General features: G+C 35.2%; 1 protein-coding gene across 14 annotated transcripts; it reads right to left on the bottom strand.

Moving 5' to 3' along the window:
• Window positions 1-3,336: 3,336 nt before the first annotated feature.
• LOC147291479 (disease resistance-like protein DSC1) lies at window positions 3,337-26,613 on the bottom strand. Of its 14 annotated transcripts, XM_086236354.1 has the most exons (12): window positions 26,523-26,613; window positions 26,328-26,421; window positions 25,514-26,019; window positions 23,957-25,067; window positions 23,483-23,782; window positions 22,220-23,380; window positions 21,240-22,051; window positions 20,960-21,057; window positions 20,778-20,839; window positions 20,520-20,589; window positions 16,590-16,725; window positions 13,806-13,963 (listed from the first exon to the last, which is right to left on the bottom strand). In XM_086236354.1, the coding sequence occupies exons 3-7, from the start codon at window positions 26,014-26,016 to the stop codon at window positions 21,470-21,472; spliced, it is 3,657 nt and encodes a 1,218-aa protein (XP_086092480.1). In that variant the 5' UTR covers window positions 26,017-26,019; window positions 26,328-26,421; window positions 26,523-26,613; the 3' UTR covers window positions 13,806-13,963; window positions 16,590-16,725; window positions 20,520-20,589; window positions 20,778-20,839; window positions 20,960-21,057; window positions 21,240-21,469. The 14 variants fall into 14 exon arrangements, with proteins under 14 accessions (XP_086092475.1, XP_086092480.1, XP_086092481.1 ...); XM_086236349.1 differs by lacking the exon at window positions 13,806-13,963 and adding an exon at window positions 3,337-3,455 and having other exon boundaries at window positions 26,328-26,584; XM_086236355.1 differs by having other exon boundaries at window positions 20,782-20,839; window positions 26,328-26,584.
• Window positions 26,614-26,636: the final 23 nt, after the last annotated feature.

The raw sequence follows: 26,636 nt of genomic DNA, 5'->3' as shown, positions 1-26,636 counted from the left end.
AACTTATTTCTGCTCTTTATATCCAACAACACACCCAACACCATCACCAACACCCAACACCCAACGCCAATACCTCATCACCCACCACCCAACACCACTACCCATTGCCTCTACATCAAAAAAGTTATTTTTGGACTGTAATAGTATGAATCCTAAGTGTTTAATGTTTTAACTTAAACACAAAAGAAAGAGTTTTGAATTTTTTTTTTTTTTGAATTTTGAATTTTGTTCGGCACTGGTTAACTAAACAAGTATAAAGATATTCGGCGACAAACAACCAAACGGGTAGAAAGATGTTCGGAGGTGCATAACCGAATGGGTAGAAGGATGTTCGGTTGGTGTTGAACTGTAAAAAAAAATTCAAAAAAAAAAAAGATGAGGTGGAAATAGGGTCCCCATATACCATGTGCGACATATATTTCAAATGAAAATAAATTGGAAAATGAGTGTTGAAGCTTAATTATTTCTTATCAAATGAGTTTAACTTTAAATGGAGAGAATTATATTTTATCTCCATATGTTCTCATCACTTAAACTTCTCAAAGAAGGAAGCATCGAGAGGCTAAGGAAGGAGAGGTGTAGAGAGCAAGTGTCGTGCAGTCGCCGAAAAGAAACAACAGGTAGCTGTCCCTCTATATCTCAAGTTCCAATGGCGTTCTGAGTAGCGGCTTCAATTTGGGGGTTCTTGCTGAACGTACCCTCCCTCCTCTGAATCAAGTAGCGGCTTCAACTAGTTGGGGTTCAGGTCTCCTCCCGCCCCCCTCCCCCAAACAAGTCTTTTTGGTGTTTCAACACCATAGAAACAAAAGAAAAGAAGGAAGAGCTGTTATTGCTCTCTGATGCTTCACGTGAAAGGTCAAAAAAAAAAAAATTATAGTTAATTTAAGAAATCCCCTTCAAAATATTATTTCTCCAATTAAAACCTGTGTCTTTCATTTTTTATAAGTTAGGGCCAATTTGGTATTGCTGTGAGAAAAAACAGCTAGAAGTAAAACAGTATCAAAGTGTTTGGTAAACTATGTTTTCAAAAATGCTGTGAGTGCAAAAAACAGTATCAAAGTGTTTGATAAATATTAATATAAAAATGTTGTGACTATGTATAATTACTAAAATGGACATGATGCTGAAAATGCATTTCACTTATTTGTTTGGTAAAAATAAAATGTTTTTTTTACTTGTTTTTGAAATTTTTGACTACAAATTTTTATTAGCATTAATTTTTCTAAGAACAATATTATTAAATAAGTATGCCTATTATTTTTTTCGGTATATTATAATTTTAATCGTATAAATAAAATATCATAATTAATTATCACAATATAAAATATAACTAACAATGGACATATTTTTTAATTTAAAATAAACAAATAAAAATTATAGAAATCAATGAGGGTATTATGGGTAGAATAAAATATTCATTATTGTTGTGAGTCATTGCAGCTTTCAAAAGCACCTAGAAACCTATTTTCTGTTTTTGCTGTGGGAAGTTGAGAATTGTGAGAAAAAACATTTTTTTTATTTTTTTACCAAACACCAAAACTGCTGTAGGTGATTGAGAATTGTCATCCACATCAGCTTTTAAGTCCTCCATCGCAATTCCAAACGGGGCCTTAAGCCCTTTGACTAGTTGACAAATGACTATCTTTCCATTATTAATTTCATAGTCAGCATTTTTTAAAATTTATATATTTTAAATCTCTTTTATGCCCTCAACATCATGTCAGACGTCTTTTTTTTCATTATTTGACTTTTTCCTTAGTAATTGTTATTGATGGTACTTAAATAATGGTGCTTTTAATGCTCATAATTCATATTTCTTTTATTTTTTTTATGTTTTTTTTTTTATTTTTCATAAGCTATTAAACAACCTGCACATAAAATTCTACTACATCTATACATCAACACACAAACACCAAAAAATTATACTACTCACATATCCATTAATTTCTATACATGCATTGTCGTTATAAGAATTAATATGTGTACTAATGAACCTACATAATAATTATATTACCTACACCAAAAAATATATATATAATGAACCTACATACATTCTTATAATCAAATAAGTAACTTACAACAATTAAAAACCCTACATGAAACAAATCACCTACACTAACAAATCAATATAATGAACCTACAAACAATTCTAAATTGTAGGTTCTTTATTTGAGCTACTCAATCATGGTTTGAAGAAGGGATATATATATATATATATATATATATATATACAATAATGCTCTAAAACTAATTAGTTAGTAAGTTAATACAAAGCTAACCACCATGTTGGGCCCACCGCACAATGTAATCTCAAAATCCGAACCGTTTATTTTTTAGACCCTATTTCAAAGATCATCCCTGTAAAAAATCTCTAAATTCGGAAATCATTTAGTCATTTGATTATAACAACAACTATTTATATGCATTTATCGAAAACACTGATCGTTTATTTATTTGATCTCAATTAGATGACTAAATGATTTCCGATTTAATTGATTTTTTGTAATGATGATTTTTGAAGTATAACCTAAACAATTGACGGTTTGAATTATGAGATTAGTTATGTGGTGGTCCCAAAAACATGGTTAGTTTCGTATTAACTTGTTAACTAGTTAGTTTTAGAGCGCTCCTCATATATATATATATATATTTTATCAAATGAGAAGATATATATCACACCATAAAAGGTGTCTTAATTAATATACACAATTTAAACAAACATTAATTACATAATGGCGTAATTTGTAAATAGTAGGGAATTAATGGAATATTGTTATCCTACGTGGAGCATGATTTTAAATATGGGATTTAGCTGTTAAAAAAAAAAGTAATAGTGTTAGACTCTTAAAATATTTAATTTAATGGGCTAATATCTAAATGACCCAAAGAATTATAATGAAAGCAACGTACAATATATGCGGGCTTCATGCAACTCAATGCAACTCACTTGCTCTTAAGAAAGAATAGTGCAGTGGGCTTGCAAAGAAGGACTTCAAGTTGTTAAGATGTGGTTTTATTCAATTAAAATGCAGCAAAGGCATACAAAAGAAAGTGTAGGTGCTGCATATGAGTTGTTTCAAACGTTTCAAATAATTAAGCCAACTTGGTTCATAAGTCATAGACCGTGGCAGAAGCATCTCCAAGACGTACGTACTTCTATTCTTTGTTGCCAACATCAAAGCCAAGTGGAAGGGAAAAGATAAGAGAAAGAGGTAGAAGACAAAAATTACCTCTTGCTGTTTTCTCTTGATACAAGAAGGGATGGAGCAATCTAGGCTCACGCAAGCCTACATGCCTAGTTTCAATCTTTTCTCCCTTAGCTGGGCTCACAAGAAAAGATCAATGAGGAATGGAAGGCTGATAAATCAGAGTCTCACAATTGATTCTCCAACTTGCAGTCTAATCCCAAACACAAATGCACGGTTCGCGGCAGTGATTGCTCTCCAGTCTCCACCCTGTTGTTTATCAAGGCCAATATTAGGCTGCAAACTCTATCTCCAAAATCCTATCAATTGGGCCCGTGGGAAGAAAAGAAAGTCAGCCTCAATTTGGAATACAAGTTTGCTTGCAATACAAAGCAATGAAGAAGGATATGATAAGTGACAGACGATGCAAATTTAATTTGATGGGCTGGTCCTCAAAATAATATGCCCATTAATAGATGGTACTAATTAGCAAATAATTGGTATAAAAATCAAACAAAGTCCAATGGACCTCCCTCTCAAATATTCGCCCATTAAAACTAAAATATATCAATTAATAAATAATTGATACAAAATAATTAGTAGGCACATTTTCTTTCATTCCAAATCTCAAACACAACTCTCAAATGGTACAAAACCATTTATCTCAAATTGATACAAAACCAAATCTCTCAAGTTCAAATCCTAAATTCAACTCCAAAGTGATGAAACAAATCAGAGAATCAATCACACTTGTGGAGTCCATTGTATTCCAATATATAGAGCATAGATACAAGAGTCCTAAAAGGTATGACTAAGCTTACATCATTATCATAAAGAGAACAGAGATAAATATCTAAGATAAATATATACACACTACAAGAAAAACCTTAATACATATCACTATTTTAATATCAGTTTTTATATAAACCGATATTATAAATTTTTATATATCAGTTAATTTTTTAAACGATGTCTTAATTCATTAACATATCACTATTTTTTTTCGATATCTTAATTTTACATTTTTGATTAACAAATAGATAAAACTGATATGTAAAAATCATAACTGATAACTATATTTCACCTTAAAAAACACGTTTCCCCCAACTTAAAAATTTGGCTGAGTTTCCTAACCCAAGTCACGATATCCCTCACTGGCCTCTCGATCAAACACACACATTCCCTCACACTCGCATCGCACGCCTCCCTCGACCCTCAGCCTCTAGCTCTCTCTCTCTCGCCATCGTCGCCAGCTCTCTCACCGTCGCTGCCAGATCTCTCCCCGTCGCCGTCGCCGTCGCCATTGCTCTCTCTCGCCGCATCCTCTCTCGTCTCATCCATCTCTCTGTCTCATGCAGTCGCCGTCGCCGACGCCATCGCTATCGCCATCACCGTCGTCTCCCTCCCTCCGTCTCACCACCATCCTCTCTCTATCTCATCGTGGCCTCCATCTCTCTGTCTCACCACCATCCTCTCTATTTATAACCCATCGTCCGTCCCGACTCTCACCTAGTCACCCATCGCCAATCTAAGGTAATTTTTAATTTAGGTTTCTGTTTAGGGATTTCGGTAATTTTTAATTTGGGTTTCTGTTTAGGGATTTAAGTAATTTTTAATTTGGGTTTCTGTTTTGGGATTAAGGATGTAGGGTTTCGATTTCTATGTTCTCTGTTAGGGTTTCCAAGTTACATTTTGATTTAGTGATTTTGATGCTAAATTTCTCCAATATCTCAGATTTTGTACAAATGAACAAGCAGATATTTACTTTCTTGGGTGAGTACTTCCTCCATTTGTTGGTCCTATATCATTCTAAGTTTCTTCCTTAACATAATCCACTTGGGCATATGCGTTCAGTGGCTTTGTATAGAAAAAATTGCATATGGGTAGCCACAGATTTCCTAAGGCATTTCAAAGTATTCAGAATTATAAAACTTTTAATAATTTTGAATACTTTGAAACTTTTTATTGGCTCTGTTTCTATTGTTTTTATTGGATTTTTGCCTGATAAATAGATAGTGATTAAATTAGGGGAGATAGTGATTGGATGTTAAATCTGTTGGTTATATTGGTTTTTTTTTTCCTCTCTTATGCATAAGTTGTTTATATGCACATGCTAAATCATGATTGACTTTATTATCTATAGATTGCTATGTTATCTATTTGGTGCCTTGTTATCATGAGTTGGGGTTTGGTTGGGATATTGCTATGTAATATTTGTTTGTATGCTATTCTGAAGGAACTTTTGCCCTGGCAGATTATTTTTCAAACTTTATGTTTTATTTTTCTTACGCTTTTCAATGCTTTATGTTTTTTATTTTTTTTATTTTTTTTATTTTTTGAGAAATTTGTTTGGTGTTGATGATCGTGGTTGATTGCAGATTTGTTTGGACACCAAGAGATTGATGGAGACACACTTGGTTTCTTTTTAATTTCCCTTCAAATTTCAGAGGCTCACTCACAACATTTGTAGAATTGGTGAAATTTACTGGTTCTGGTTTACATGTAAGTTCTCCTTGTCATGGTGTTCCTTTTTTCTTTTTTCACTCTCACTTGCAGCTGAGAATACCAAAAAATCATGAGGCTTCTTCAGAAGGAGGGGAATGCTTGCTATTCTACTTCTGTCTGGTTTGCTAGCACTATTTTTCATCATCATGTTTGCCTATTGGTGGCTTATGAAACAGAGAAAGACAAAAGGTATGAGAGTTTCATCGCTAGTGAAAATAAATTCCATGAAGGAGAGACAATTTATTTGGTCCATTAGTGTTTGTAATTAATTTTTATCATTATATTGTCAATTTTCTCAGGTGAGTGAGAAGAAAATGGTGCAGACAATACTTTCATTTAATTGATTGCATGCATTTAGTCTATTGTGGCAGATGAGCTAGAGGACACTAGTGGACACCCAGATTTGCAATTTTTCCATCTGAGTGCAACAATAGCTGCAACAGACAACTTCTCTCTGGCCAACAAACTTGGAGGAGGTGGTTCTGGCTTTGTTTGTAAGGTAAAGTCCCAATTTAGAAATGAAATTGTGCTAATTGCGAAACTTCAACACAGGAATCTTGCATTAGACTCTGTGCCTATCTCTGTCTGTGTGTTTTCTTTTAATTCGTTTTGTTTGGTGAATATGTTGTACTGTGAGGACTATGTTGTGGTCAATAATTTGGTTTATTTGTTTGTTATTGGGTGCAGAATTATCTTTTTCATTACTCATTTGCTTTTAAATCTTAGTGTAGGCTTAATATTTAGGATAACTATAAACTTTTGATTCCTAGCCTTTTCAATAGGTTGTGATTCTCCGATTCTAATATGATACAACAACCATTTGGGTTTTACTGAAATTGTTAGATTGGTTACTAAGGAAAAAGAAAAGAAAAATACCATTTTGCATGCTTAAAATTAATATTAGAACTATCAGAAAATGAAAGTGACATTGTATGTATATATATACAGAACTATATATCAGCTTGCTAACAATTGTTTCTCATAAGGCTGGAATTGAAATCTTTAAAAAAGATTGAATTTGATGTTTGAAATTAATGACTTGGTATGTAGGATTTGAAATATCAAAACTACAAGAGTTCAGAGATATATGAACAATAAGTAAATCTTATTTACCTTTTCTATGGACCCTATTTTTTACTTATTTCTTTTAGTAAATAAGATACTCAAAAATTGTTGTTATCCATACATTGGTGAGTGAGATTGTTCTAAACTCACGCATTATATGTTATATTAGATTAGATTGATGTTACAACAGAACCTTTGGACTAATTAATAGCTCTCCAATGAAACTAACCACTTCAACTGTATTGGTATGTCGGATATGAAGGAAGAGAAAAGTACAAATCATGCATGCACCTCTAGTGAACCTATACCTCATTTGGAAGTAGTAAACCAAATTTTTCATCCATATTGTGCTACACAACCATTGGACCACGTGTATGTATATACCTATTTTGGGCGTGTAGAGAGACAAATGTTAGACAATATTACAAATAGAGTCCTATCTATTCTCATCACTATTCTTTCTTTTCAGGTAAGATTTACAGAGGAGTATATGTGGAACATTGGTGCATTTATAAGTTCTCTTTTGCTGGAAATTAAAGCCCTTATGGGTTTAAAAAAGTGTAAGTGGCACAAATTACTCGTGTTTCCTATATTGTTATTTGTGGGATAAACTAGATAAAGGTATCTTGCTCTTTCATATCAATACAGTTATTTCTGAACCATTCATGAGTATATATATATATATATATATATATATATATATGGATTGTATATTAATATGTACCATCTTACATAATATGGATTGTATATTAAATTGTGATATATAACTTAAATTGATATTTTGTCTAAACTAGTGCTATTAGACAATTTAATGGGGTTACGGGAAGGAAAGGGCCGAAATCACCAACTTGGAAGCATCTCTATGTAAGTGTCTATGTATTACTTAAGTCTTTAAGTTTCTTATGTCTTACACATTGGACTAATTTAATTAAGTATAACTCTATGTAATTTCCTTTGCTTGTCTGTAGTGTCCTAAACAACCGGGTGGTGTTGAATGTGGATATTATGTCATGAGGTACATGAAGGAAATAGTTGAGGACACAACCCTTGCATATGAGTCGTAGGTTAGAATACTTACTCCTATTGGGGCAGTTGACTGGTATATTTTGCTATCCTTTGTACAGTTCTAACTTAGGAAACTTGTAAAAGGGAATTACAAAAGGAAGGGATGGCCTAGCTAGGATACTAGTTTGTTGCTGGTTTTTAAGACTTTGTTTTCTGGCTTTGCATCTTTTTAATTTTTTCTGTGTATGTGTGTTTGGGTTGGTGCTGTGTGCATTAAAGAGTGTGTTTGGGTTGATGGTCTGCATTTCTCTTCTATTTCCATTATTTTTAACTTGCATTATTGCTGAACTCTAGACTGATACTGTGACTACTCATTTATACTTGCATGATCCATTTTTTGAATCATATATATGTCCAGCCATTTGAAAGCCCTTGCTGAATGCAAGAAATGTAGGCCATCTGAAAGCCATCTAAATCATATATATGTGCAGCCATCTAAATTCAATACTTGATGCAATCTTATTAATGCTTTTGGCCTATATTTTCTTAATGCCCTTTGGGATCCTTGCTGAATGCACTTTTCAATACTTTGGGATCCTTGCTGCAATCTTATTAATTAATGCACTTTTCTTTCTTGTTTTCAGTGGAGTCACCTGAAGAACAAGAGGAGCAGTTACACACATGAACAAATAGATGAAGTCCGGGTTGAATGGGGAGATTATGTTTCCATGAATTTTATTTAGACTAACATGCATGTTTTTGGTACCTTTTTGAGCATTCTGTTGTAGATATGAAGATATATACTAGCTAGTTCACATTCAAATCTTTTGTATAGGTAGAATTTATGCCTAGCTGAATTGCACTGTCATGCCTTCATTATTTTTGTACATGTTGGCATGTGTTTAATTAGGATCTAGCTAGCTAGAGATGGATTTTGTGAAGGTTATGGAGATAGGCAAGTGATTTTGAGGTATACATGATGAGGGCTATCCATATTTTTATATGGATTTGTAATCTTATTTTGTTAACTTTATTACTGAGTTTGGATGTTGGATTTATTTATATGAATGGAAGAATTTAAGTTGGATTACTTTAGAAGCTTAGTAATTGTTGCGTGGATGCATATTTACCAATTAATTTTTATCAATATCAGAAGCCTATTGCATATCAGATTATGTAAAAATGCAACGATAAGGAATGATGTTTCAACATCATTTAAAAAACAAAAAACTGATATCTAAAGGATGCTTTTATATCAGATTTCAAGTACCAAACCGATATGTTATACACCTTTTATATCCGATTTTAAGTACAAAATCGATATGTTATACACTTTTTATATCCAATTTTAATTACAAAACCGATATGTTATACACCTTTTATATCAGATTTTAAGTACCAAATCGATATGTGATACACCATTTATATCCAATTTTAATTACAAAACCGATATGCTATACTCATTTTATATCTGATTTTAAGTACCAAGACGATATTGAATACATTTTTTATATCGGTTTCAAAATTACTAATGATATCATAAGTATCTTACATATCGGAATGCAGTTTTTAAGATATCAGAAATGAATAATATCTGATAACGATGGTGGTATATCATATCAAATTATCAAACAAATACGATATCTAATATAGTATAGACATCAGTGTATAACCGATATGTAATATGGGAGAATAGATATCAGCACTCAATATATCGGTTGGAAACCTAAATAGATATCGGTTTATCACTGATATATATTAAGGTTTTTCTTGTAGTGACAGCTGTATTAGGAGTTATCCTTTACACCCCCGCAAGCTGAGAATGCGAGAGCGCACTGGAAGCTTGTAGCGAAGAGAAAGAAAACGAGCAGTGGACAACCCCTTTGTGAAGATGTCTGCAAGCTGCTCATGGGAGGAAACATAACATACTTGAAGTTCCTTACGAACAACCTTTTCCCGAACGTAGTGGTAGTCGACCTCAACATGTCTAGTACGTGTATGGAATACAGGATTAGAAGCCAAAGCAAGAACATTGATATTATCACACCATAGAACCGGGCAGGAAAGAAAAATTTGCAAATCTCGAAACAGGAAACGAAACCATGACAGAGTAGCCGCTGTGTGCGCTAGTTGCCGATACTTGGCCTCTGTACTTGACCTGGAAACCCCATTCTGCTTCTTAGAGCTCCATGAAATTAAGTTGGAGCCTAAATAAATACAGTACCCTCCTGTGGAACGGCGATCATCAGGATCACCTGCATAATCCGCATTAGAATAAGCTGTAAGTTGCAGAGAACCAGGAGTATAAGTTAAACCATGAGAATGAGTATGCTTGAGATAGCGAAGGATTCTTTTGACAGCAGCCCAGTGAGTAGTGGTTGGTTGATGCATGAATTGGCAAACTTGATGCACAGCAAAAGCAATTTCTGGACGGGTAAGAGTAAGATATTGGAGAGCTCCCACCACACTACGATATTGAGTGTAATCAGATAGAGGATCACCATCAGATGCACTAAGGCGACGGCCACTAACCACTGGAGTGGAGACGGGTTTAGCATCCAGCATATTTGTACGCCGAAGAAGATCAAGCACATACTTGGATTGATTTAAATGCAAACCTTGTGAAGAACGGTGGATTTCCATGCCAAGAAAAAAATGAACTAGGTCAAGATCTTTCATCATAAACAAGGACCCCAATGTAGAGATTAAATTAGTAATATGAGATTGACTTGTACCTGTAATAAGAATATCGTCCACATAAATTAAGAGAAAAATATGGACTGATCCACTATGATAAGTAAAGAGAGAGTAATCAGACATGGAAGCTGTGAACCCCAAATCTTCTAAATGAGAAGAAAAACAGTTGAACCAGGCCCTAGGTGCTTGCTTAAGCCCGTAGAGAGATCGGCGAAGTTTGCAAACATATTTAGGATGTTGAGGATCAACAAATCCAATGGGCTGCCTCATATACACATCTTCAGACACAAAGCCATGCAAGAATGCATTTTGGACATCTAGTTGCCGAACAGGCCAATTGAACTGAACTGATAAAGCCAAAATGAGACGAATGGTGGAATGGTTGACAACGGGGCTGAAAGTTTCGCCATAATCAAGTCCCTCTTGCTGGTGGAAACCATTAGCCACAAGGCGGGCCTTAAACCGCTCAATGGAGCCATCCGACTTGCGTTTAATACGAAAAACCCATTTATTGGGTAAAATATTCATGGTAGAATTCGGTGGAACCAATATCCATGTACCAGCCATTTGTAATGCTTGAAATTCATCAGCCATTGCACGCCGCCAACACTCCTGTTTATTTGCCTGACTAAAACAAGAAGGCTCATCATTAGTGGAATTAAAGGCCACATGCAGAGAATATTTGGAGTTGGGCTTAATAATACCATCCTTGCCTCGTGTTACCATTGAGTGAGTATTGAGAGAACTTACTTGAGAGGATGGAGGTGGAAGTAATGCTAATGGTGCAATAAGTGAAGATGAAGGTGGAGAAGAAGGGGCAGACCGACTTACTGGAGGAGACAAGGTACGAGTTGGAGATGAGGGAGCACTGCGTGACTGAGCAGTGGTAGGGCTAACTAGTATCGTAGTAACAGGCAGTGGTAAAGGTGGTAAAGGTGGTAAAGGTGAATGGGGCAAGGTAGACACTGGATTTGAAGTGGCAACTGGAGAGACTGGAGATTGCGGAGTTGGAACAGGAGTAACGGAGGGCAGAGGTCCAGCAGTAGTGGAGGATGGTGCAAAAACTGTTAATGGTGGACTAGATGCTTGCAGATTTGAGGATGGAGAAGACACCCTCGTAGTAGTAGCGCCAATGGTCTCTCGAAACGGAAAACTCTGCTCATCAAACACAACATGACGAGATAAAAATATTATGCCAGTAGATAAGTCAAGACACCTATATCCCAATTGATTTAAGGAGTAACCGAGAAACACACATCTAATGGACCGAAATTGCAATTTATGAGTGTTGTAGGGACGCAAATATGGAAAACAACTACAACCAAAGACCTTAAAAAATGAATAATTTGGAGACTTGTTAAAAATTCTTTCAAAAGGAGAAATGTGACTAAGAACACGTGTAGGTAATCTATTAATTAGATAAACTGCCGTGTGTAAAGCTTCAGCCCAATAAGAGCTGGGCATGTTGGCATGAGCCATAAGCGTAAGACCAGTATCCACTATGTGTCGATGTTTACGCTCGGCCAGTCCATTTTGTTCTGGATGATGGGGACATGAAAATCGATGTTGAATCCCATGATGAGTAAAAAATTCTGAAAATTGTTTATTTTTGTACTCTCCACCACCATCTGATTGAAAAGCTTTGATTGTGCTTGAAAACATGTTTTCTACCAAATTTTTAAATTTAACAAAATGATTAAAGACTTCAGATTTTAAATGCATTGGATATATCCATGAATATCGAGAATAGTCATCCACAAAAAGAACATAGTACTTAAAGCCGGAAATTGAATAACATGGGGAACTCCATACATCGGAATGGATTAATTGTAAAGGAAATTTGAAAATACTAGAAGATAATTCAAAAGGAAGTTTAACACTTTTGCCCAAAGGACAAGACTGACAAAATGACAACTTAAGAGAGCCAGAAATTGGCAATTTATTATGAGCAACTAAAGACTTGAAAATTGGCGAAGACGGGTGACCAAGCCGTGAGTGCCAAAGTTCACAAGGCGCACGAACACCTAAACATGCAACTCGACCACTAAGAGAAGAAGAACCGATCGGAATAGGGAATGGGTAGAGACCATTGTCACTCCTGCCTTGGAAAAGAATCTTCCCCGTCCCTAAATCCTGCACACGAAAGAAATCAGGAAAGAAAGTAAAATAACAATGATTATCTTTGGAAAATTGATTAACATAAAGAATATTGGTTGATGCAGATGGACAATGAAGAATATTAGAGAGAGAGAAAGAACGATGTGGAAGAGTGAAAGAGGAATGACCAATATGTTTGATATTCAAACCTGAGCCACCAAGAACGCCATTAACATTATCCCCACCAAGATACTCTCGAGGATTGATTAAATTACCCATCTCAGTGGTAATATGAGCATTGGCTCCAGTATCAGTAAGCCAAGAAGTAGTGCCAGTAGAAGAGGTTTGGGCTGCCATGGCTGTGAGTTGTGGAGTGGGAATACGTCCCTCATAGGCACTATTCATTCTGTTATAGCAATCAAGGGCAGAGTGCCCATTTCGACCACATATTTGACATTGAATACGGTTTCCCGTATGAGAAAAAAATCCAGCAGAGGAGTGATTGTTACCATGAGAATTATGTCCTTGGTAGGAACCAAGTATACTACCAGTAGAGCTTCCAGACTTCTGAGAAGCAGGAACACCACCTGCATTACCCGAGGTGTTACCTGAAAAATTAAAACTAGAAAAGCCAGAGCCACGGCCTCGACCACGCGACGGACCACGACCACCACGATGACCAAACGGAAAAGCACGAGTTTTGAAGCCACCACGAGTGTTGCGAGAGGCAACCATAGCAGAGACCCCAAGGTCAGTGACTGGAGTATGAATAGCATGTAGTCGACGTTCGGCACTGAGAAGGAGTGCCTCCAAATCATCATAAGTGATAGGACTGTCCCGAGCCTGAGCTGCACTAACTGTATTTTCATACAAAGGACCAACATTGTGCATAATAGTAGCAACTAAATCTTGATCAGACACAGTAGCACCACATAAAGATAGGTTATCAGCAATAGAATTGATACGATCCAAATACTCAGTTATAGAAAGATCACCTCGCAAAGTACGCAACAATTCTCCTCTAAGTTGAATAATTTTATTTTGAGACTTAGAAGCAAACCTCCTTTGAAGAGATGCCCAAGTTGTACGAGCAGAGTTGTGCCGTGTGACGGTACCAAGCATGCTCTCACTCATTGATCCATTGATCCAGGAAAGAACTAGTTGATCCTTTTAAATCCATTCTTCATAAGCAGGGTTCACGACATCAGTGTCTTTGCCTGTCTTAGGATCCACTAGAAAAGCATTTGGACATTGACTAAAACCATCAATAAAAGCAGTGAGTCCTCTGCTCTTAATTAGAGGGAGAATCTGGGCTAGCCAGATGGAATAGTTACTTTTATGAAGCTTCACGGTTACAGTAGTTGGGCTGGAGATGGATGAGGGCGCAGAGTGTGAGACATGATTGCTATCTGCAGAAGACGACATGATAAGGAGAAAAGAAAAAAAGAATTGAGATTGAATGAACTAGAGTTAGAAAGCAGTAGAGTGTTTGTCGTTGGACTCTAGTGCTCTGATACCATGAAACAAATCAGAGAATCAATCACACTTGTGGAGTCCATTGTATTCCAATATATAGAGCATAGATACAAGAGTCCTAAAAGGTATGACTAAGCTTACATCATTATCATAAAGAGAACAGAGATAAATATCTAAGATAAATATATACAGCTGTATTAGGAGTTATCCTTTAAGTGACACATAGCCAACAAAGTCAAATTCTTCAATGAACTACATATGGTTTGATCTCGTCGTGAGTATGTAGGCAACCTACCAAAATTTAGGTGAAACCGCAACCAAATCAAATCCGTTCAAATTTTCAAGAAATTAATTCCATACACAAAAGTCATGAATTAATTTCTCAAATCAAACCCAAGGGCTCTAAACCTTGTCCAAAATATTATTCAAATCATTTAAATGGGTCATTCATGCATTTAATTCCCAAAACAATGGAACAACATGTGATTTGATCCTGCAATGAGTACATAGGCAACTTAAAATATGAGTGCAACCGCAATCACAAATAAACTTCATTTCAATGGGTCTTTTACCTTTTGGAAATCTAAACACTCACAAAGTGAATTGTTGATTTCATTGCAATTGGAATCAAATGGTATTTATTCCCTTGAACCAAGGGATTGTAATTAAGAGATATACACCATCTTGTATGGGTCGTACTCAAAATAATAAAACTCTTATTCCTTGAATGAATTTGGGTGAAATTATGTTGAGTAATATTATTAGTTACAATTTTGTTCAACAGTTGGCAACTACCGAACACCTTTTTTCTAAATTTTTTAGAGGTGTTCAGTAGTCTATAGCCGAACAGACAACACTATGTTAGGTGCTTAGTTTCCGAACGACTCATAACATGTTTGAGTCTAGTGTACATGCCGAACATGTTACGATTTCAAAACTCCCAAACCAAAATTTAACCATCCATTCGTCAATATTAAACTTGTTTGCAACAATATGGAGAGTGTTATAGTGTCTTTAGGGTTTTGAATATTTTGATAGAGAGTTGAGTGACGATGTGAGTGGAAAAATGATTTTGGGTATTGAGAAATATTAGGTACGTATAGGTTCAAGTTAATTTAATTTTAATTAAATTTTAAAGCCCTTGAAGGTCAATTTACATTACTTGTTTGTATCAAGATCTAAACCTGACTTGAGACCAGATACCTTGAAATTAGAGCAAGAGACTCGATATAATTTAGGGTGCTGCTATTTGGCCCCAACTTTTTTATTAATTAGTATCCTCATCACTTTAATAAAAATATAATTTTTCTATTCTATTCTGATGGAAATTGACTAATAAAGACATACAAGTTAATAAAAAAAAAAAACTCACTTCAACCGGTACCCAACACAACACTAACATTTATTTTAAATTAAATAAATTGAACTATTTTCATTAAACTAAAAAATATGTTTCCCAATTAAAATTGAAATTTTTCTTTTGAATTATTTATTTTTGCCATCTTAATTATTCAGTATTTCTTAACAAATAAAAAATAAAAAATAGCAGCCACCCACTTCTCATCCCCACCAGCAACCCAACCCAACCCTCTGCCACCGCTTCCTTCTCCCTTTGCCAGTCGATAGCCCCTTCATTCTGTCACCTCACCACTGGCGGATAAGATCGGCAGCCCTCCACCTCCTCCCTCATTCTTTCTCACTCTCTCCCTCGCTCTCATTCTCGATTTGCAAAACCACTATAGCAGAGCAAGGGAGACAGCGATCACCGTCGTCGAACTAGATCTATCTCTTATCAATTAGACGTTTATTCCTTTTTTTTTCTTTTTAAATTGGTTGATTTTTTCAAATACAAATTGTAATTACCACAAATCTTTGATATAAATGATATAATTTGGTCCTACTGTCTTCAAATATGAATTGTGCATTTTTATATTTGATTTTATGATTTGTGAATGAATCTTAGTTAGTTCATCTATATTGTAACATCCCAATGGGATCGCCATAGTGGCACCTGTTTTAAGAATTTCTGAAAATATAATATTAGTACCTCGAATGTTATACTTCCAAAATTTCTTAAAACGAGTTAAGCCATTTGTTTGAATGAATACGGGTTGGATCAGAGTGTTTAAATGCGCACATGATCAGACATAACACACTTCAAATACTTTATAAAAAAATCAACCCGTTAGGGTAACTAAGTTTGACAAAAGACCCTTACAATATAATTAAAAATAGTACCAACCCTTACTTAAATGCCACCTTACTCTACTAAACAATGTACATAAATTCAAATCCAAGGTTTTCTGACTACACACCAAAACTCTTATATATCTATAGGAAAAAGGATTTCAGGAAAAAGGTTAATGTAAAAGCGAAACCCATCAGGGCTGCATAGCAAATCTGCCAACAATACTGAAGATTAACTTAAACCTTTACGATATTAGAAAAACCTTTTGATAGATACTTTTATAGTGAAAACAATATCAAATATTGTCCAAGAAAGTTGTGCAAAAGTGTACCCTTGCTTTCAGCAGTAAAGAAAGTTGTGCAAAAGTGTACCCTTGCTTTCAGCAGTAAAAGATGCTCCTTGGCCATGCCTGGCACAATACCAAAGTTAGATGGCAGCATCACCGGCACTTATCCCAGTTCGAAGAGCATTGGACTTGGTTACAAGGGTCTTAATTCTAGCAAAAACCTACACTTGACAAATGTAGTGAGTTGCTATTTCATGCAATTTGAAATGGTCTCTGATGTACAATGACAAATTCATAATCAAAGATGCAAAAAAAAGTATAAATTGTAAAATCTTGCATGGCCAATGTGTTTTTCCTCCTTATCAAACAAAAAACAAATAAAAAGATGAGTATTCACCATTCACAGAATGGCTTGAGCAGATTAGTTTGCTTTCCATCAAAAATTTCTCCATGATGCAAAGCTTTGGTGTAAAAAATCATCCTTGTGTTTTACATGGAAAAAATCAAAAGGATAGCAGGCATATGTTCTGAACCTAATAAAGCACATTTTATTTAGGTAGAATTGGTGTAATGGTCATCTTAATACATAATGAAGAAATTTAGGCATTCATCTCAAAACCAATTAGCAATGGATGAAGGAGCCCAAATCCTTATAAGCCTCTAACAAGGCCTTCAAATCTTCAATGTGAGATTTCTCTCAACACGCCCCCGCACATGTGACGTCATTTAAGCCCAACACGTGGACAATTTATAGTGGGTAACGTGGGAGCACGTGGTCGTTAGGCGCATCACGTGGATAACTTAGCTCTGATACTATAAAGAAATCTAGGCATCTATCCCAAAACCAATTGGCAATGGGTGGAGGGGCCCAAATCCTTAAAGCCACTAGCAAGGCCCTCAAATCTTCAATGTGAGATTTCTCTCAACACATAATTTATCGCATGTTTACTTATTTGGAACGGGCATGAAAGGATTGGGTCATTCACATTCCTCCCTATTCTAGTGTATCTTCCAAAAATAAATCAAGAGAAACACGGCATCCATATGGTCCCACATAAAATCAAGAAGCTTATACAGTCAAGGGATCAAATTCCATCGGAGGGACTTGGGAATAAAAAACATACCCACAAATACCCATAACATTTTTTCTTCTTATGGTACCATAATTGCACCTATCATTATTTTATAAAAAAAAAAAAAAAGTACCCTTTAGTATTGTAGAAGAAAAAAACTTGTCAGTATTTTATCAATATCTTGTAAAAATATTGCATTAGGTACTTCATAACCCACAATTTCAATGATACCAGTAACTGTTATGGTTCTAAAAGAATATTTTTTGAAAACTATAAGTTATTTTTATATTTATTAAAAAAGCATTTTTTAATAATATATTTTGTATAAATTGTTGGCACTATGTATTTCAAGTTATTATAAAAATGAAACGTTACTAATACAATAATTTTTCTCATGTCATGGAAAAAAAATATGTTTCTCATGTGAAATACAATTATTATTAGTAAGTAGTTGACAATCTAACCAAAAATGAAAGGTTGAGAAAATATAAAATGTTTTATACAAGAGCATTTTAGTGATCAAACTGGCTTTGATTCCAATTCCTTAAGAGTAACTAACATATTGGTAATTAGCCTTATTCTCATTCAATTTTAGAAAACTAGTAACCAACTTAGTGGGAATGTCTCATCAGGGCAGGGCCGGTTTTGGATTTTGGAAGGCACAGAGGCGAAATCTAAATTGGGTCCCTAATAAAATCTTTTGCAAAACAATTCACAATTGACAAAAAATCAATTAGGAAATTTTCAATCACATCAAGAAATCAATTAGGAAATTTTTGGTTGAACGTCAAGAAATAATTGAAAAAAATAATAATTTATAGGAATATAAAAGAAAAATTAAAAGGGAAAAACACACATTCAAACACTAATTACCTTCTTGCCTCAATGAGACCTCTCTAATTTCTTTAAGATTGAGAGAGTGAAAAAAAAAAAAAAAAAAAAAAACCAACTTTCCACAAGACTATATGGAGAGGCAAAGATGCGTCTTTGCCAATTCAAAGCAAACATACTCTTTGAATCCAACTTTCGAAAAAGAAGACATGTACTTTTGATGAAAAAAAAAAGAAAAGAAAAAAAGAAAGAGGTGTAAACCCAAGGGCAAAAAGGACTCACTGCCATGCAGATGAGGATGTTGGCTTGCTTCTCTTTTGATTTATGTGAGAAGCCAAAGAAAAAATGAAACAAGTTGGCCAAACACAAATTAAGGAAATAGAAAGAAACAAAAAGGTGGCTTTCAACTAATAATTAATCAAGGAAAAATAAGTTGCAAAACCCAAACTTTATATCTTAAAAGGGCTTAGTTTTTTTTTTTTTTTTTACAAAGGGGGGCCTAAGCCCAAAGAAAGTAGAAGAGCCTAATTGCAGCGAATACATTATAAATAAACCCAACAACTTTTTTTTTAATATATATATTAATATATACATAATATAAAAATTTGTGGGCCTCCTTGAAAGTGGGCCCTAGGCGGTCGCACTCAGTGCCCCCCTTCAGGCCCGACACAGTGTCTCATTCAAATTCCTTCTCATTTTGATTTATTTCGTGTATGATTCATTCTCATTCCAATTCCACGTAACTAAATATGTCAATAAGAAGAAAAAAAAATCTCTTTAAAATTTACAAAAAGAAAATATAATTAACCCCAAAAAGCTTGATCTTCTTTAGACTAACCAAGCCAAGTTTTAGCTTGCATTAATTTAACCAAGTGAGATTGGGTACTGATCTACAAGCTTGAGCTCAAGCTCTCAAGCTTGTTAAGGATTAAAGAAGTCAATCACAAGGTCGACTCAAACGCAGCCCTATTTTCAAGTGGTATGTGAAGCAAGTTCATGTCTCAAACTTCAATTTTCAATTTTCCTGCAAGTTGCTATTGATGTGGTGATTAATGTATGTTCCATAAAATTACAAGCCAGTTACCTTTTTCTTCTTTTGGGTGATACAAGCCAGTTACCTTTTTCATAGTAAATTATTAAACATTATTAAGGATTCAAATTTAGTAAGCATGTGCCTTGCCCCATTGGAAATAAACCCGTTGTGTCTTAAGATTTTGCTTTTGAAGAGAATGGGTGCAGAAGTACCAGAGGTGGATCTACAGAGGGACAAAGGTGGTCAATTGACCCCCGCCAGAATACCATGCCCAAGCAACTGAGTTGGACCCCCCACCTTCAGCCTTCGACCACCACCTCGCAGCCAAGATGTTCGATGAAATGCCTAGCCTAACGCCCAAAAGCAATTCTTGTTGTCTTGCTTTTTTTTTTGGCCAGAAGGCCAAGAACATGTTGTCTTGCTTAACTTGCAGACTTGCAGTGATAGAAGAGAGAGAGAGAGAGAGAGAGAGAGAGAGATTTGTTAATTATTATATATGTAATAAAATAAAATAAAATAAATAGATCTTTATATGTATATAATAAAATAGGGTTGGCCCTGACTGAAGAACTGCTCTATTATTGCATATAAATCTCAAGTCTGTGATAGTCCCTAAAAAATTTCGTCGGGCAGGAAGGTGTCCTAACCTTGACTCCCAAATTAGGAATCCTGGATCCATCACTGTGCATAACACACATGTTATGGGGGTACATATGCAAACGTGTAGATTTACATAGATATATTGATGCAATCTGCCTATTCGGCATATTTAATAAAAGTATCCTCTAGGAACACTAAAAGCAGAGATATATATATATATATATATATATATATCATTACCATCTCTAAGTATTTCTATGAACCAATTGTTAGTTTTATAGAGCTTTTCAATTTATTTAAGACCAATTTTAAGTAGTAAATCTATCAATGAATCCTTCCATATCCTCTAGAGGTTTTCATGAAACAATTTGCATTAATTCCACCATTGCTACTCAAAAAGTGAAAAGAGAAATATGTTTAATCACAACAATTATATGATTCTATAAACAGGAAACATCCTATAATAATACAAGAATACCTCTTTATCACTTTGGGACTTGTTCTGGACGACCATGACTCCACTATCAAACTTCCAAAGCATGACTGGGCTGCAAACATAGAACAAGATGATATTATGGTAAGAGCAAGAACTTGTTGAACAATATTATTGATGTAGATTGGTATATATTTCTTAATATTTTTTCTAAGTACTGTAGACTAGCATTTATATTTTGCATTATTATCCTACGTACAATCCGTCCATGCTTTCAAATAAGTACATTGAAGGTTGTCCCACCTACACGTCAAAGTTCTCCCAAAGACAACATGCTTGCAGCAAATCCTCCAGCGAGATCAATTCTGCATATAGAGAGAGAAAGATGCAAAACCATGTTTCACCCTTTACAAAGGCTGACGAAAAAACTTAACAAAATCATGCTATAAAGAAAAACAAGCAATATGGATATCATCAAGCAAAACCTGTGCCTCGAGCAGGATTGAAGAGACGTACAATGGATATCTATAAGATTCATCATTCTTCCAGGTCTATCAAGTGGAAGCCTGAAAAAATCTGCCAACTATTTATTAAAAAAAAAAAAAGAGAGCAAATTAGTTTTATTTTGTAAGGGAAATATTTAAAATAACAGTAATTAACATGAGATAATTTTTATCCTAATGACATTAATCAATAGTTAATAGTATAGATAGATAACTGATTGGGAGGAGAGAGCGAGAGAGAGAGAGAGAGAGATGTGCAGACCTTATGAGGGACTTGATACTGATCCGGACCTTGTGTGAGTGCAGTCCTCAGACATGATAGTACTGTCACTCGTGACATGCATCCATGTGCGTCAAATTTTTGAAGCAGGTAAAGATCGAAGGCTCTTGGAAACCTGTTTGATTCTTGATACATCCATCATGCTTCCACTTAGAGTCAAACTTCCTCAAGGATAAGCTAATGTTGCAGTCACATTTTGAAATTTGGAACTTTCAAGCTTCCTCATCCAAAGGCGTTGGAGCAACTTCTTCGGTGACACCAACTTTCTCTTTAACATCTTGGGCATACAACAGGCATATCCCACACTTTTTTATGTTCCCCTTGTAGACAAGTTGACGACGCCTATGTATAGGGTAGAAGTTAAAAGTGGCCTCGGTGACAATGTTAAAAGTCTTGGGCCATTTTTCTCCATATTCTTGTAATCTTGTGTTTAACTGTTCTCCTTTAAATTCCCTAAGCTGATACAGAGGGCAGTCATACCACAGTAACACATGATCTGAATTGAGAATTCTGTTTTTATTCTCTCCAAGAGCCAAACTATACAATTCACTATTGAATTTAAGGGTTTCACCATTGTTGGTTATAAAATGGGATTTACATTCGAATTCAAGACCACGCTCATCATGAGGATTATAATTGTGGAATTCCATGACAACGCATAGAGAAAAACCCAAGAAGTTTGTATCAAACCAATGCGGAGGAAGCTTGGTATTTATGGAGGAACCCTCACTTTGATAGCTGAACCACTTCGGAATTTCATTTCCAGAACAACAAATACCAACCGAAAGATAGTTCTGTACCACGGATGGACAAGTCAAGATTATTATACTGGTCAGAAATTAAAGAGCAACTGCTCCAAAATTTAAATTTGTTAGAGAGCAGATCAACTTAACAGAAGTGTGTGACGTCGTGTGCGTGTGCCTGTGTGTGTGAGAGAGAGAGAGAGATCGAGAGAGACATACATGAAACATTGACATAATATGTGCATGATCAGCCATTAAAATGTTGCTCCAATTCTGATCCAATCTTAGGCAATTGGAAAATATAAATCTCTCAGTATGAACAGGACGTCCATCTTGATTCCAACCTTGGGTGAGTGCAGTTATAGAACCGGACACTGTCTCTAGTGATGTGCAGCCATGTGCATCCAAATGTTTTAGAAGCAATGGGAGCTCTTGCAATTGCAAAGATCGAAGGCTCTTGCAATTGCTTAGGTCTATGTACTCCACCCATCTAACTAGTTTGATGCTTGCAGGTAAGCTCTCAATCTTGCTTCCACTTAGATTTATTCTTTTTAATGGGTATAAGCTAATGGGGCCGTCAGGGAAGGGAGGCAATTTCATTAGGTTTAAATTGAAGATGCTTCTTGGGATCGACTTAAGGTTTTTGCACATATACAGGTATAATATCCCCGGACCAATTAGATTTTCAATGGACGAAGAGGAGAGCTCTCTAACCGCTGTCCCTCTTAAATCAAGAACCGTCAGACGTTCCATGGGCTCTGAGATTTCTGGAAAGCATTCAAATTTAGAGCAACCTTTGAGAGAAAGACTATAAAGAGATTTCAACTTACAAATGTTGGATGAGAGACTCTCAAGCCTTTTGCAATCCTCCAGATCAATTGAAACAAGACCAGATAGACAATCGAATATTGATGAGGGCAATACTTCTATTGCTGTCTGACGCCAATATAGAGTTGTTATTTTCCTTGGAAACTCTGAAACCTTGCCAAGGGATGAGCACTTCTCTAGATACAGTCTTCTGAGTTTATATAACTTACAAGTGCTGCTTGGAAGATTCTTAAGTTTTTTACAGGAAGTAAGATACAAAAAACGAAGTTTTTCATGAGACCAAACTGATGAAGGCAATTCTTCTATTGCAGTCCCACTAAGTTCTAACCTTTCAACATTGATTGGTATCTCCGGAAGATGTTTAAGATTCAAGCAACCTACCAGAAGCAGATTCTGAAGCTTGTCAAGATGTTCAAAATATGAAGGAATTTGAACCAAACTCCTACAGTAGCTAAGATCTATTTCCTCAATATTTTGACACTCAGATAAATCTGGGACTTCAGTCAGGTGCCTGGATTCACTAAGATCGATCTTCTTTAAGTTCCTAATATTCTGTAACAAATTAAAGATAGATGGTAAAGGAATAACTTAAAATGAATTACTCTCCACACTACATTTAATGTAACAAAAACTGAAAAACAACATTAATCTTACCTGACCTTTATTCCAAAGTGTCTCAACTTGGCTACCGCGCATACGAAGCTCAACAAGATTGCATGCAGAAAATTTTGACGGCAAAGATTTCAACGGGCATCCATCCCAATGGAGATATCTAAGGGCATCAGGAAGAGACTGAAGACCTTGATCACAGACATGCACTTTGCCGTACTCATCATTATAATTATACAATTTTAGCAATCTTAGATTATACATCGTTTTGAAGACTTTACGACCCAAGTATAGATCTTCAATCTTAGACATGTTTAGGAATATTGCTTCAACTCTTTTAGTCCCCTGACAATCAAGAGCAAAGTGTATATAAATTAACAAGTATACAATATACCAAACAAATTTACTCCAAACCACATTTGTGTAGACATATCTAACTTGTTTATTGAAAATATGTTTTTCCTAGGGATTTTTTCTAAACAAAATTCAAGCAATTCAGGCATGGCATTTGGCACTTACTGTCTTATTTTTCAATACATGATAGGCATCCTCAGGACTCCAAATTATACTGCGTTCTCCAGGCTCTTCTTCATGTTGTTCGCGAACAATTTCCCAACCCATTTTTTGTACTAAATCATGCATTTGTAGGCGGTTATTTATTATTGATATGAGAGACATATCAATGAGAACTCTAATTCCTGAAACCACAACGAAACCGCATAAATCTAACATTATTTTTGCATCATTTATATCCTCCCCTTTATATAAACATGCAATATGCAGGAATATTTTCTTCTCGCCTTTATCTAATCCTTCATAACTTATTCTCAGCAGTCTTAGAATTTCTGGGTTGGGAGCTTTTTTCAATTTACTCAATTCACTTTCCCAATCTTCTTTGTTGTTGCAATGAAGGAATGAAGAACCCAAAACTTTAAGAGCTAATGGAAGGCCATTAGCATAATCTACCACCATTCTTGACAACTCTGTATAATCTATTGTAGTAGAGTTATTTCCAAAAGCCTTCAAATGAAAGAGCCGAAGAGCTTCATTAAAACTTAATCCCCTAAGCTCGTATATCTTATCATCATCAACTCTTTTCTTAAGCAGGCCCTTATTTCTTGTTGTTATAATTATTCTACTTCCGGTGCCCAAAAATTGCTTAGAAAGATTACAATCTCCAACTAAAGATTCTAATTGGCTTGAATTGTTCACATCATCAAGAACAACAAGGGCCTTTGTACGACAAAGCCTGTCTCTAACAAAAGGTGATCCTATAGATGGAGTGCCTACATTTATATTTTCTTCCTTTAGTAACACAGCAAGAAGTTCATTTCGCAAGTAATTTAGTCCATGTTTCTCTGATTCTTCCCTAACATTTGCAAGAAAACAGCAAGCATCAAATTCAGAAGAGAGTCTATTATATACAGCATCAGCAAGGGTGGTCTTGCCAATGCCACCCATGCCCCATATACCAATAGTGCGAACATCTAGTGCCTCAATGCACATTAACGATTCAATATCCTCAATGTGTTTTTCAATTCCAACCAGACCCTTTAAATCACATGACGATTGACGATTCAATTTCGTCGAAATATCTTTGACAATTGTCTGAACTAGATCAGACTCAGTCCTGGCATATATGAAGGACAAATTAAATTATTAGACATATATATATATATATATGAATATATATGTCTTGTGGAACCCACTTCACATTGAATTTTGATAATCGGAGTTGTCTATTTTCTAAATCTATATTCAAGGACCATCTGTGTAAATAATTATAAAAATCGGAAACCATTTAACCATATGGTTAAATAGTCATCATTTCAAGTGTTTATCAAAATCACTATGTTCGCCTATCTATTTGATCACAATTAGATGTCATCATAATTTTCTTTTATCTATTTAATTTTTTGCAAAAATGATATTTGAATAGAAACTTAAAAAATAAATAGCTCCGATCACCGAAATATAATGCAAAATGGGTTTCACAGGTCATACTTCATTTGAAGGGTTCTCCACATATATAATTGATTAGTCAAATTAAAGTAGAAGTACAAGTTAGACATTTACTTTTTTTTGTCGGAATTATCAAACCCAGATAGATCGGCTGCTTTACTCAAAGCATCTTTCCACTTCAGCAACTTGTCCTTGCTGTTCTCAAAATGTTGTTCAAGTTGAGCAAATGCAGCTGCATAACTCGCCTCCTGTCTCCTAACATGTGATGGATGGACGTCGTAGAAAATGGGAATAACCAACTGTCCATAGTTTTGCTTACATTGGAGTATATGGACAAGTTCATCTAAGCACCATGTGGAAGAAGCATAGTTTTGTGAGAAAATGATGACAGAAACCTTCGATTGCTCGATTGCTTCGATTATGGCAGATGAAATTTGATCTCCTCGCTCAAGTTGTTTTTCATCTATGTAGGTCGTGATTTTCTTGCCACGGAAAGCAGTATAAAGATGACTGGTAAAAGTATTGCGGGTGTCCTCACCTCTAAAACTGAGAAACACATCATACTTTTCTTGAGGCCAGAGGATATCAGGAGAAAAAGAAGAAGAAGCCATATTCATAACCTGCAAATCCAAAGGGCTTTGTTGGCTTTATAATGGTACGTGTCCACAATCAAGTGTGCTTCCTTGGGACCAAAAATTCTCCACAAAATAAGGTAAAAATGAAAAACAAAACAGAGAGATTATGCTGAAACTAACAAACATATCATGCTTTATCTGTACTTCTACGGTGGTGTTACAGATAGTAGAAGAAGCAGCAGCCATATTCAAACATAAACATGCAAGTAACCCTCCTATGTAATAAATTCTAATGCAAAAAATCTCCACAAAAATTAAGAACAAAATTAAGTGGTTAGAAGCAAGACACTTACATGGAGAAGCAGACTACAGAGAGATTATGCTGAGTTTAAATTCAGCCTTCATCACTTGGATTGATTTGCACAAATTTTTGGACTCAGAAACTTTCTTTATAAGAGAAAAGGAAAAAGAAAATATTATGAGGTCCAGGAAAGGAGAAAGGAAATTTCCCAACAAGCTTGATCGAAATAGAAGAAAAGGTGACATACACAGGCCATCGACTTTGACTCTGACTGCCAACATACAATAATTGGCCCCTTTCCTCTTTCCAATTTGTACTATTACAATTCCTCATTTCCGTCTTACTCTTAATTTTTTAAGAG

Source organism: Dryas octopetala, chromosome 3 (genome assembly GCF_963921425.1).
Source record: "Dryas octopetala chromosome 3, drDryOcto1.1, whole genome shotgun sequence".
NCBI lineage: Eukaryota > Viridiplantae > Streptophyta > Magnoliopsida > Rosales > Rosaceae > Dryas > Dryas octopetala.
This window is presented reverse-complemented; position numbering and strand designations above follow the sequence as displayed.